Source organism: Myzus persicae, unplaced genomic scaffold (assembly GCF_001856785.1).
Source record: "Myzus persicae strain clone G006 unplaced genomic scaffold, MPER_G0061.0, whole genome shotgun sequence".
Lineage (NCBI taxonomy): Eukaryota > Metazoa > Arthropoda > Insecta > Hemiptera > Aphididae > Myzus > Myzus persicae.
Window position 1 is genome coordinate 275,880 of NW_019104444.1, and position 15,374 is coordinate 291,253.

The 15,374-nt window shown below is 32.8% G+C and overlaps 1 protein-coding gene across 1 annotated transcript in view; it reads left to right on the forward strand.

The window, feature by feature from the left end:
• Positions 1-11,387: 11,387 nt before the first annotated feature.
• Positions 11,388-15,374, forward strand: part of LOC111042181 (facilitated trehalose transporter Tret1-2 homolog) — a 42,700-nt gene continuing 38,713 nt past the window's right edge. Inside the window, exon 1 of the mRNA XM_022326702.1 lies at positions 11,388-12,032. Within this exon, the coding sequence (XP_022182394.1) occupies positions 11,989-12,032 (44 nt within the window). The 5' untranslated portion in view covers positions 11,388-11,988. The remainder of the gene's footprint in view (positions 12,033-15,374) is intronic.

Below are 15,374 nucleotides of genomic sequence, written 5' to 3' on the forward strand. Positions count from 1 at the left end.
TTCAAATTATATCAATGATTTTTTTTTATTTATGTTGGCAGTTGGCTATGCTATTCTGTTAAGACATAAAACTTGTATAATTATACGTCCTTGCTAACTAGTTAATTACAGTTAAAACTTAATAACTAATATAAAACAAAAAAAAATGATATGGGTAATGGTGAAGCCGTAGAGGAGGGGGGGGGGCATTAGCCTATTTAGGTTTGCATATTCTAAGACAATACGAAAATTATTTTTATAAACCTCTACACCCGTATGTCTTGCAAAAAAATAAACAGAACCCTAAAAGTGAAATAATATCATTATAGTTTAATTAGTGTATCATATACTTCAAGATATAACGATTTAAATAGCTACAAAATGATCTACATGGAAAAACAAAGGATGCCAAATGGTTATCTATATTATTATTTTACACAAAAATGTCCACTGAGTAAATGTTGCAGAAAATATACTCAATGATAATAGTACCTATACAAATTTTGTTTATATCTAGTAAACATTTCGTGTTCTCGCGAAAAAAAAACAGTCCTAAAAATGTTCGATTTACTATAGCCTATAATATCATCATAGCGCCAACTGTTTGAACAAGATATCATGAATTATTATTATTATTATTATATATTCCCCATTGTTTTGCGCCCCAGCCTGTGTCTTATTAAAATAAAATAATTATTGTGCTACAGTGAAGGATCACTCACCAGTCACTGGTTTTTGATTGATGAAATCCATCCGTTTTAACGGATTTTTAATTGCATTGCAATATCCATAATATGTATAATGATTAATGATATATACTGTACGCAGGTATTTGGTATATTATGTGGTTATAATAGGTTTCAATAAAACATTTTTGAAAACTTACACGCACCCCCTGTCAAAAACAAGTTTTACAGTACTGCGTTTTGACGAATTCTTTTATTTTACAGCATAATATAAAGTATGATGTATGGGAGAATGCACTGAGAACAGTGATTATGACTTGTGAATGCAGTAGACAATAATAATAGTATGTTCTCGTGGTACTGGTTCACCTTGAAAGTTCTAGTTCAAGTGCATCTTGTTCGGAGAGTAACAATATCTGTGTGTGGTTGGATACCGTACAAAATACAATTAAATTAACGTACAGTCCTAAATATGGATTTAAAATTGTAAAATTAATAGGTATTATGATGTCGTACAAAAGATTGTTTAGTAATACAGTGCTATGCTAAATTTATTGTTTTTTAGTCTTTTAGAATACAATAAATTACCTATGTCTAAATGAATAATGATTAATAATGATTAATTACTGGAATCTAGATTCTAGATATTGAAAAATGGATTGATTAGGATTACAAACAGTTTTTAGCATATTATAGGAATAATTATTACATATATACATATATTTGTAGAATTGATTATACATGTACATATACGTATATAAAAAGACAAATTTCGAGAAGGAGTAAAAACTTTTATTCTCCCTTTTTGAAGTTTAAAAACCCTTGAATTATATATATAGGTATCCCAGGCTGTAACTTTAGAGGGCGGTGTATAGATAGTGATTCGGCTACTCAAAATGATTCAAAAAAAAAAAAAATTATGTTTGGACGTAACAAAATATGAATGTTTACTGTTTAGTATATTAAAAAATTGGATCCCCTCTCGGAAATATGTTTTCAGCGACGGTCTTGAAAGTACTTATGATTTTTGGTAGATCAGTACCAGTAAATTATTATGAGTGCGAACTCATTAAATGAGCTTGCTGAGTAGTGGAGTATAACGATAATAACATACGTTATAATGTTTGATCACTTTGATCAGTACCTACTACACGAAATTCAATTTTACATAGCGTTAATGTTTATACTTACTATAGATTTTGTAGAATTTTATCTTTGTGTCTTATAAATTCTGTGAAAAACAATAACAAATAATACGTATATATCAGCCATAAAAAATAATTATGTAGGTATAATGAATAATATGTTAATAATGTGATGGTAATATGATAGCAATATAACTATATAAGTAATGAGTAATGGCTAATAGCTGTAAATTATTATAATAAATAAATCATATAACCGTTGCATGATTCTGTTGCAACAGATAATCGATTTGTATAATCTTAATTGGGAAGGTTTAAGGATGAGAAACATTTTCTAATCGCAGCTCCCTTTTACGGGTCTGTAAATCCGTCTTATAGACGCGTAAGCGCATATATTACTTGACTTTTAAACGCCTCCTAGACGGTTGTTGGCAAATGTGTGTACGTGTAATAATATGAGTGTGACCATACGAAAATAGACAACTGAGTACACGAGGTCATGTCGTCGTCGTCGCGGTCGTTGTTAGGCAGGTACCTAACGTAAACGTAGATTGACGTCAATCCTGCAATATTAACAATAATAATGTCAACGACAATTAATTTAATAACGCATTATTCCCTCCCTCCAACCATGGGTTTTCAAGTGGATTTTCAAGACCTCTAAAAAACCGTTACAATATAATATACCTGATATCGTAGTGATCTATATGGTTTTAAATTCAAAGAAGCTCATTTAAAGTGACCTATACGACAAGTGACATCAATCGACGTCAATTTGAATACCCAATGGCCAATAGCGATTAGCATTATACACGAATAATGAAAAACGAAATAGTAATAAGTTGCTATAGGCGTAAATTATAAAATATAACATGAACATACTTTTGACAAAACTACGAATGATTGGTCAAAATATAAACGTAAAATAAAAATACGAAGGATTCTGAATTCGCATGACTATATATATATACCTACCATCACATAATTTTAACTTAGCTTTAATTGCTTAACCACCCTTACTTTACCCAAGCATCTTACCACCTTTTATCTTTCTTATTTTTATATTTATTTTATTTTACAGCTTATATTCGATTCGAATACTACTTATGTGCTTATAATGGTGAACAAAGCCTCCTCGCTTTGTAGTATCGAAATTGCTTGGTCAGTGCATGACTGCATATTACAACCGATATCTGCATCTGTTTTCCGTATCCGGTCTTAACAACGGTATGAAATTTTAGATTGAAAGTCATCATTATAAATCATTATTTAACACAAAAATAATGTTTAAAATTGTTGAGAGAATACTTAGTGCATATATAAATCAAATTTTGAACTACAGTAGACAGTTTATTAGTTATTAACGTATAGCTTTGATAATATCTGAAAGGAGAGTGTAGTATACCAACGTTTGACAGGGTACCTCTGCAAGTCTGTGACCTGAGGCGTATATTATATCATATAATATAATATGGTGTATTATGGTGTATCCGAATTGGTTCCCGAGTTATGTAGGTACCTACCTACCATTCGAATTGGTTCCCAGATTATATTTTAAAAGTATGTTTAATTTTCCTTTGTATTTTATACAGACTCAGGATTGTTTACATATTATATGCAGGTATGGTTAAAATTATGTTTTTTTTGTTTCAAAATAGGTCGTAATATATTTAGTTTGTTTTTTTATATACACTCTTATAAGGCGGAAAATATGTGATATTAAAATATAATATATTAAATAAAATGTTTAGATTGCATTTCGCCCTTTTGAATGTCTTTATCGGTAATCAATTCAGAAGTGTACCGCCCAGAATATCGGGTACAGTAAGACAGGAACCAATTCGGACTTCTGTTTGTATGTGTATTGTGTGGATACCAATTATTATTGACGATTCGGATGCAGCCGCGGTATATTGGTAAATATTTTAATAATCAATAATGAGTGCAATACAGGGGCGGACTGGGCCGGCGGAAAACCGGGAACTTTCCCGGTGGGCCGCTGTTCAAAAATAATTTGTTATTATTACATAACTTATTACTTAAAATAAAATAGCCAATAGGTATAAATTCAAATGATGAATATTTTATATTTTCATATTATCATTACGCACGTGTATGAAAAATTGTTTACATTTGGTGTTTAAAATTAGATTTTAGGTTTTGGTTTGGCTGATACTCCATCAGGAGTTTGCGAATGATCAATAATTTGAATAATAAATAATAGGTATGCAATATGAATATAATTTATTTCCAAAGGAAAAATGAGTTAAATCTAATTATAAATAGAGTTAGGAATGTTAGGATGTTGATGACCTAAAAAACACACAAAAATGCCCTAAAAAAAATGCAAAAAAAGTACAAAAATGCTCTGAAAACTTCAAAAAATGACCTTAAAAATTATCTAAAATACTAATTAAGTAAGTGAAAAAACTTATTTATAAATAATAATTTTTATTAGAGATATGGGTATAATAATGGGTGTAATAGTAATTTAAAATATGAATTATAAATATATTAAGCATTTAAATAATTCAATACATAACACTCGAAGAGTAAATCTTATCGGAACGCGATAAATGTAATCATAACAAAAACCCCACAATAATAATATTAAAATTATTTTTTACTAATAGTCCAAATCCAAAGTTAGATTTTAAATAAATTAAATTTGTTTCCAAACTTGGGTGTAACATTTGCCCTAAAATCTATAATTTGTAAAAAATGCTCTAAAAGATGAAAAAATGACTTAAAAATGTTGAAAAATGACGTTAAAAACAAAAAAAATGCATTTATAGCTGAAAATGCAAAAAATGCAAAAAAATGCAAAATAAAATTAGAATATTCTGCATCAAGGGAGCATGAAACAAATTTTTAGCTAAGATAGCATTGTACAGAATAAAAGGAAAAAAAATGCAAAATTCATCAACATCCTAACTCTAGTTATAACTAATAAAAGTTAATATACTACAATATAAGTGTCATAATATTTTATATTTTTACATAAGTTATTAAATATTATTATGTTATGATTAAATGACTTTTACCAATATATTATTTATTTGTGAAGCGTACTTCATTAATATTAAACAAAATTAAAATTACATATTGAAACTATTTGGTAAGTTTAGTTTAACAAATCTTAAGTTTCACACGAGTTCCGAATTAACCCAACAGTCCCAAAAACCCCTGGCAAATAACCTCTTAGTTGATGCCATAAGCAATTAATGAAAAAAAAATCTTAAGTTGTTTTCTGGGAAAATTGAAAATGTGTAGAGGCTGCATTCCTCATTGAATAAAACGTTGGTATATTTAAGTTTTTACATTTTTGTGATGACAAAAAATGGCAAGGGCCGGGTCAAAATATAGATTTCCCGCGCCAAAATGTTGCCCCAGTCCGCCCCTGGTGCAATATTACAACTTTAAGGCTCTTCTCATCGATAGACGGTAGTCGTCGAGCGATGATGTATTACCGGTAGGTACCTATACAAGTTTATATCAACTACCTGTAGACTGCTGCAGGTATGATATCGTTTTCGATTAGCTATAAGATCGTGATTCGTGGCGCTTCGAAGGTATAATATCGTGTGTGTAGCTGTTTAGGAGCCCCGCGGCGACCAGTGCCAGACACTATACAATAATGTTATAATTGGCACACGTATTTCATAATACCATTATATAATAATTTAATACAAGTATATTATAGTTATACATTATATTTTTACTGTAAGCCGTAAGGTACACACATAGCTGCACCGACAGCCGATGTATTACATACCTCCTACGTGTCGTTATTCGCATTCAAGTGCAAGTCGTACGACGCTCCTCTTTTCGACCAGCTATGAGTTTGAACATTTTTACTTCCGGAAAAAATACCCAGTGATTTCGTGGAGTACGCCAATATTTTTTACGTTACAAGATCCGAAGTCAATTTTTTATTTTTTTTTTCAAAAGTTCACTAAAAATATGACCGTTTCGGGTTAAAAAAGTACATTTGTATGATTACTATATGGCTGTATATAATAGTATTATGCTCTATCTAGTATCTCCTACCCATATGGCTATATGATTGTTATTATATTTTATTCCTGTCATTAGGAAAGAATACAATAAATTGCCAATTGTGCAGATCATCCGAGCACCATCAGAAGGATAGTAAATAAATAATGTTCAATACTGCTAATTAATACTTTAATCAGTATAATCTATATTCTAAACTATTAATTATTATATACTTATATTTAGGGCTGTGAATTTGTAGCAAAGTGCAGCATTTTTTTGGTGATTGTGAAACGTAGTTTTGTAAGTATATAATTTGAATTATGTAACTACGAATCCATTTATGCAACTTTTATTTTGCATTTTTTGACATTTTTAATTGTTTAGGTCATTTTTGTTCATTGTTAGGCCATATTTTAATATTTTAGTTCATTTTCCAGTATTTTTAATCCAATTCCGTCAATTGACTAAAAAAATGTTTGAAAAAAAAAATTTGTTTTTGTACACAGGCTGTATATATGTCAATAAAATAAGGTGACTGCTAGATAACTACATAAGTTATTTGTAAGTTATTTATTTCTAAAGTTTTTAACTTTAATAACATTAAGTAATAACTAATAAATATAGAAAATTCAAATTCAATCCACATTTTACTATTTTTTTTTATATATTAAATAAACACTTTTTTATGCATGTAATTTACTAATGTATAATATTCTGTAAATAATATTAATATAAATATAAAAATTAAATTAAAAACCATTTAAAATGAATTTTGTATTATAATTTTTGGAATTTTATATTGCATTTTTGTATTTCAGGTGCCTATTTTACTGCATTTTTTTGATATTTTTAATGATTTTTTTTTTTAAGGTTCTTAAGTGCATTAAATGCACAGCCCTACTTATATTATACAAATGTGGTTCAATTGGCGATCAACGATGATTTTCTCCGTTGTATTTCGTGGGGCGTGGGCTAATTATAATTCTATTATTATAAAAACTACCACGAACTTACACAGAATATTACAATTTTACACGTGTGAGGTGAAGAAATACTCAAAACGTAACATGATTTTAATATATTGGTCAGTGCCTAAAATTTTTTACACTCCATACGTTTCTCTTTAAGACTAGGTACGTATAAAATTTTTTTTTTTATGAACAGTTATATTTATCATTCGTAATTCGTTTACAATATTAAATTTATAATAATACAATACATAATCGGCATTTCAGAAATACACTTTGATCGTCGTCTTTGTTATAATATGCTTTAACCCATAGTGTTCTATGGGTTATAATGTTTTGACATATTAATATATAATTGATCTGTAATGTATTATAGATAAATTATATGTAAACATATATGATATAATATAAATACTATATGTAACCACTAACCATGTATAGATATGTTTACAAAATATTATATTACATTTTTTTATTATCTCCGCGATATAAAAATTTCTCTTCCGCTTTTTTTTATAGCGACGATATGCTTGAATGGCAATGATATACGTCTTTGAATTTCTTGGTTTGTGATGAGTATTATTGTTCACGATATTTTCATAATAGGCCACGAGTTGTCCCGCGATCGAGTTTCAGTCGCGTTTTATAAATAGTCGACGTGTAACAAAAACTATACCACTGTTAACAGTAACCGTGATTTACTGCGATGTATACATGAGTAATACAACAATGTGTTATAAAAATATAATATGATTGTTGACCGAGACCGAAAACATCGTCAACTTATCAGTGACAGGTGTATGGTATTTGGTATAGTGAACAGTTATATTATTGCGGTAAAATAATAGCTTACCTATGTTTGTCTGCATAATATTATCAATTATTATTATTATGACATTTTAATATTTACGACTGTTGTACACGTTGTTCGTTTGCGCGTTGATAACTCCGCACGCCGCCCATGATATTGTATTATAGGTATTGCTTACTATAGGTTTTATCCTTGTGTTTCGTCATAATTATCAACTACCTACCTATTGGCTATTACCACCTATAACCTTGCTACTCATTATTTATAACGTTAAAGTTCTAAAAATAAAGAAAACCGGTTATCGTCGATATACGCGGCCCAAGCAATCTCAATAATACACGACTTCTATATAATTTATGTGTAATATTATATTATCATGATATCGGATTTCGCACATTTCGTCCGAAACGAAAAAAAAAATAGTCTCTTATTTCCGAATCTCCCGCATTCCGCCGATCGTCTACTGCTGCTTATCTGTCGACATATTTTTTGGGGATATCCTTCAATCGGTATACTTATCATTATATTATTATTGAGTCGACGACTTGAACACAATATTTGAAAAACTGTTTTAAAGCAGAAATGTCGTATCGCGTAGGTAAGTATTATACCTACGTCCTACATACATATTCCGACATCGATTTTACTGTCAGCTATAATAATATGAACTTGGCCATTTGCAGTGGTTACCAGCGGATACCAGACTATCCACTGTCCAATCTTGAGGTTTTTCGTTATTATATATTATTATATTATTTCGTTAAGTATATTATTATATATATATTACACATTCGCCGCTCGTGTCCTTGTCAGATTGTCGATGAAAATTTTATTGAGGTCTTTGTTATGAATTATGATTATTAATATTGGTGAAAATAACGTTTACGCGTACAATAACAACTCTCACGGCTCGATAAATTTTGAAGGTCAATAAAAATCAAAAACATCAATATTTTAATATAGTGTAGGTAAGTTCAACGTGGAAAAAAAACAGTGCCTACGGATGGTGTGGTGTCTGGGGGGTGTGAACAAAAGGCCTATTACCCACATGCATTGAGAGTACCGAAATATTTATCTAAACATTTTCGATGAATGGATAAGGGTGGGTGCGTGCTTGTTTGCCGGTAAAGTTTTACCCTCTCCCCCCATTTTAATCACTCCGATCAACCCATACAACATGCGATCGATCGCTGATGGGGCGGTTAGATGCTAAGGCGGCATGCCGAAATTCGTGGGTGACCCCAACTATAATAATATAATAGTATCTATTCTGTCATTCTGTGGTATTTTATATTTTTATTGTAGTACATAATATTTACGTTGAGAGAAGAATAATAGAGACTATACGGGTCGCTGCGATGGCGGTCGGAGGTAGAAATAGGCACAATATTATAGTGCTTCGGTCGGCTGCGTTCAGCGTTGTACAATGACGTATATTACTATATTTTTCAGGATTTTTTTATGTTGAGTTTCAATACGATCATTGTGAATCCCGGAAAAAAAGACCAAGGAAAAGAAGAACACGGAAAAAAAGAACAATCGAAAAAGAACAACAGAAAAAAAAGAACACGGAAAAAAACAATTTTAAAAAATACAAAATATAATGCTGATCGATTATGGAAATAAAAAAATGCATACATTTTTAATTAGTGCGTAAAGACGTAAAGTGATCACTTATTATGCATACATTTAAAAATTAAAACATATTAAATTAATTACTTAAATAATAGCATGTATAAAAAGATCTAAGGGAATTTTCAGTAATAAACAGTTATTTTATGTAATATATTTTATATATTGTATACATTTATACCATAACTTACATTTTATGATAATGTATGAAAAGGTCACATATGAGATCACTGTGATCCATGATCGCTGCATAGGGAATTTTCAGTACCCAATAAAAATGTATTTTACTCTCTATTATACCACAATTATTATATTGTATTTATTAAAATTTTATGAAATGAAAATAACAAGATTTTCAAAAGAAATACATTTATATTATATTTATAGATTGATAATATTATAACAATTAACAATAATTTAAATATAATTAAATATACATTGTTCTTAGGGGGATTGGACGGTCGGTTTTTAACAAATTCAATAATTTTTGATTATTTTTGATATATTTAAAATTTTTAAATGCGTGCATAATAAGTGATCACTTTACACACTAATTACAAATGTATGCATTTTTTTAATTTTTCATAATCAATTATATTTAATAAATAAATAAATAATATTATATTCTAAATTTTAAAAAATCGTTCTTTTTTGGTTGTTCTTTTTTTTCCTACTAACGATCATTGTGATACCCTTGCACGGTAAATTAATACATGGCAAACGAATGTTGTGTGCGCATCGTCGTGTATATAATAAAGTACTTGGTAGTCACCTGATTTCTTTTTTTTTCTTCGAAAAAATCGAGTGATATTTTATTCTCCGGACGTATCGGTGCCATACACGCGTGGTGGGCACGTGGGATATCCGCAGCAATCGGCATATAATATACGTAATAAATATTAAATAATAATGTCATTATATTGCAGTGTCGCTACGTGATATTTTTTCGGTAATATAAGAAACGAAAAAATCTCTCTACGACTACGGTGCGGTTCAACGAGTAAAATCGCAAAACAACGTTTTTTTATCGAGATTAGAAAACGCATACATTTGTTGTACACACAGAGCCAGACGACTCGTTATTATTATACTACGAGTACTATATCAATGGTAGCCAACTTGACTACTTGAGGTTCGAGTATGCACACATGTATGATGGTTGAAAATAAGTATTGTTGCACAAATAATGAACGATGAAAGAAATAAAAACAGTATGTATGGCACAATACACGTTATACTCTAATATAATAATTTAATTGAAAAAAACTCATACTAATATCGTACCCATTAGGTTTAAAAGGTTAGGGTTTTTCCGCAGTCTTGCCTGTGACCACCGACACAAAAGTTTTGTACTTGTCGCTGGGCCGTCCGAAAGAGAAACCAAATCCTAAGATACAATGGTGTAGCCAGGATTTCTAAAAAGGGAACGTCACTAAAAAAACCTCATAAAAATTAGTTTATATTGTTGCACTGGGATAACTTTTAACTTATTTTATGACCAGACATTTATAATATTAATTACATTAAACAACTCACTGAAATAAATAACATTTTTAAAAACTTTTTGTTCATATTCACAGCTTACATATTTATGAGGTACACTAATAATATAATATTTTCAGCGTGTCCAAGTTCAATCTAAAATTTTCATTCTTCTTAGAGATTTTTTATATAAAAAATCTCAACAGTAATTTTTCAATATTACTGTCATATTCACCAAAGATTTATCAGCCAATGAGAGGAGGATGTCCCCTTCGGTCCCCCCTTGTAACGCTACTTGCTAAAATATCTTCACAAATCGGACAATCCGTATTAGGTCTATCCATCTGAACATTTTTCGTTATTCGCTTTTTCGGCTCACTGCGTATATGTCGCAATAAAGGTCAGCACGACTGTCGGCCAACCCCCGATAAGACAGTAATAACAAATAAGACCTCCCTCGCGGTATTTTCCTTGGGCTTCTTGGGGCTGTAGAGAAATGCTCAGTGGCCTCCGCCGCCGTCTCGCCGCTCGGTCGGTGGTCGTCGGTCGGTCGGCGGTCGTCGGTCGGTCGGCGGTGGCGGCGGCGGCTGTCTACGTCGCGGTCGCCGCGGAGGAGAGCAACCGCAGCTGCGTGCGTCGAACGAAACGCGTCGCGGGTGTCGGTGGTGGCGGCACATCAGTCGCGTTTCGATCGGCAACCTCGTCGCACTGTTCCGCCGCCGTAGCCGCAGCGCATAATCACACTACTAATAATAATAATATTATCACAACAACAACAACAACAACAACAACTATAACCGTGATATCGTCGTAATAACGTCCACGTGACAACGACAGAATCGGTACGAAACGCGTTAGTAATAATAATAAAAACATCAAACGTTTTTGTGACGTTGGAAGACCGACTGTAGTGTCGTTGACGGTACAATCATAATAATAATATTATTATCTATTACCATGGCCCGGTCGTGTAATGTTGCAGTGCGTCGTGCGACGGTCGCACCGACTTCGCGGCCATCCGACGCGTCGCAATAACGACGACAACAACGACAACCCGACGACTCCGACGCCGACGGTCCATTGTTACGGTTGTGCCGAGCTATTAAAGTGACGACAGTGACACTCCATCGCCGCCGCCGGACGACGGACAGCCGACGCGACGAGTTTTATGCGCGCCGCTGCGAGACCACGACTCGCCGCCGCAACGCAGACGCAGCGACGCTGTCGCCGCCGACGCCGCCGTCGCATCTTCCTCGACCCGAAACCGTTGGCTGCACGCGCGCGCCATGTACGTGTCGCTATGCAGGGGAATCCCGGAGAGTTCGTTCAGGTACAACCGACGACCGCCGCGCGACGCGTTTAAACGTTTTTGCACTCATTCAAATCAGTCGTTGGGGAGACGCCGAGCCCACGTGGTAGGTTACCCACACGGGTAGTGAATTTACTTCGGGCAGAACCGACTTTGTGTCGTCACCGATATATTAGAGTGAATTTCACCTGTTGATATCACCTGACACTTGATGGTAAGAACGTGAGATTATTGATATATTCCCCAGGGCACCTCTCCGCCGTGTAGACTTCTACCGATGATGTTTATTCATTCATATTTATAGTACCTAATTAAAGTTTTAAATTTAAAAATATAAATTAAACCTTTCGAGGTGCCCTAGACAATGTCCTTGCCTTTGAGTTTAATAATATCGGTCGATTCGCTCTAATATTAAAACCTATACAAGTATACAACAACACATTATCGGTTCTGAACGCAAATTTACTACGCTGTACCTACGTTTGGGTAACGGAGATAACACGTGTGGGTTCGGCGTCCTCTTAAAAGCCAGTTTCCGTACAAAAAAATATTGTATTCCGAACACTGTCTGATCTATACTATTCTGAACAGATGTTATTATTGTAACTTTTCACTAATAATAATATGACGTATTGTTGGATGTTCGGAACATTGTCTGTCGTGGACCACATTTTTCGTCGGGGGCCGATTCCAACGAACCGCGTTCAACAATATTTGTTTCGGATATAACTGTATAAGTATTGAAAAATAATATTACTCTGAGCATAGTTCAATTTGTTTGTTTGTACGGAAACGAGTCTTTACAATACGAGGTGGGGTATTTATAGGTGTGCGGGTGGGTGGAGGGAATTGAATGAAGCTGTACGTAAAAAACGATATAAACGGCATGATGATAATGACATGTTATGTTTTATATAATAAGTTATAACTGTTTGGAGTCCAAACGAATCAAGTTTGACAATTATTTCAAACAATTACAAGATGTTCGCTCAAGTATTATAACCGTAGATTTTCATCATAGTCTTCGTTTTGAGTAGTTTGCATTAAAATTGATTAGCATAAAATTGTCCGGAGGCCACGTGCCCAGCAAATCAAATCCGGCCCTGTAACATCATAAATCATAATATTATTGTAAAACAACCGTCGGGCACAGTCTGTCTGTCGGATTTATTTTCACTATACTCGACTCAATATGCCAGCATACCGTTTAAGCCGCTCACGCTTGATTCGAAAACTTGCGATTTATAGACCATAATATTATGTCATAAAATACATTATTGGTAAGTACCTCTCTCGAGTCCGCGAGTGCATGACGATCGCGATGATGTTGCATAGTTTATGTGCTCTGAGCTAGGGTGTTTGATATAATTTTATATTACAATAAAATAACATGATGACGGAGTGCGGAGACGAGTCATAGTGCACGCGCACGCACACAGTGTGAGAGGGTGAGAGGTCGGGAGAGTGTGAGAAGGGAAGAAAACAAATTCCAATTGGCCGGCGAACCCCTAAAACTGTACCGAGTTGGTCACTATATGTATCACACTATTCATATATATATATATATCATGACGAACGACAACGACGACGGCACTGGGGTTTCGTTGGAATTGATCATAGTAATAATAATAATAATAATAATAATAATATAAAATATTATAGTTATTGCGACGTACGCGCGACATGTGAATGTATACAATACTGTTCGTTTTTGGCGCCAAAAATAAAATACGTCGTTCACTCCTAAACGAAATGAAAGAAGATTTCACCGGCGAGAAAGCAGTGAGGTGCATGTGCAGGCGTGTTTCTCGCCCGTGCGTAAGAAACCACTCTGCTGCACGGCGCAGATGCCAAGAAAAAATAACAACAACAACAACAACAACAAACTCAATGGGTCGGAAGGATGGAGACACAATACGATTTTTTTGTTATTATTATTATTGTGTGCGTGTATTTGGAGGTATACTCGTGACGTCACTCCCACGTGGACGCCCGAGAGTGTTGCTCACCGTATTGTTGTATTATATGGTATAGTATCGTACCATATAGCGAGCGTTGCAGTTGCACCACGTCGCCGCCTTGGCATACAGAGCGATTCAACGAGCATAATTCGATTTCTGATGAATATTTGGAATTTTTAAGGTAAACACCTAAGGACAATACTGTTATGATTTTTAAACACTTTGATTTCGTATACCACACAATAATACGAAGAAAATCCAGAAGCGATTTAAACTTTTTTCAAACTTGAAACCCCCCTTTTCTCTGCGAATTATTAAGCAGATTATTTCCATGCGCGATGCGCCTAAATCAAAATTTGAATTTGAAGTTTCGATGTCTTACTAAACTTTATGTAGGTAGTAAGGGCAATAATAGTTTTACATAAAATACAAAATAGATGTAATATTTTAGTCTTCTATTATAGTTACATGTTGTACTGGGACAACTTTTACCTCTCGAAGTAATTCTATTTCGAACAAGTAGATTATAACTTACTTACAAGTCATATTAAGTTATAATGTCATACTATAACTACTCGTTCTATATTCCCAAAATAATTTTCTGCATCGAAGTATGAAATTAAAAATACATGTTGTCATTCAAAAATGTAAAACCTTTAAAAAAGTGCTTATACTTATCAAACAATTTTCAAAATAGTAAATAATTTAATTATTTGTTTCTAAATAGTTGTTTTGTAATGACTTCTCACAATTATATATTTAAAAAAAAATGGTTTGTAAAAACGTAATACTTTTCGTGGTACTTATGAGTGTTTACTGTTAAAAGAATCACCATAAAATGGCCTATATTATAATTAATACATCGAGTTAAAATTGTACAATTATTCTCGATGACTGGGCATTAATTTGTGATGACTTATGACATATTATTAGTATTATATTTCATTACACAGAACGTCGATGTACGTATACTATTATTGTACCTGGACTGCACCTGTAGACGAGCAGGTACCACAGGGCATCAACCTGCGTCGTTTACAATTATAGTCAATAATTATGTTTATAATATTCAATTATTATGTTATTGGTCGGATTTTCTCGGTATTTGCACCATGAAAATTGTAAATAGGTATGTATACTTTGTTATATGGGCTGCATATAGTATCTAATTATAATATTATAAATTATTTTCTCGTAGGAATCCGCGCAAATAATAGTGTATTAGAGTTTAAAAGAGAAAGTACCCACAGTTGAATAATATAATATTTTAGTCTGGTGGGACATTTTCACATAAACAGTTGATATTAGTATCTATGATTAAATTGTACATTCCATGCTAACTAGTGTTTACCCTAATTACGAAACGCGTGTTTGTACTTTAAATTTTAATAGTACCTATAGA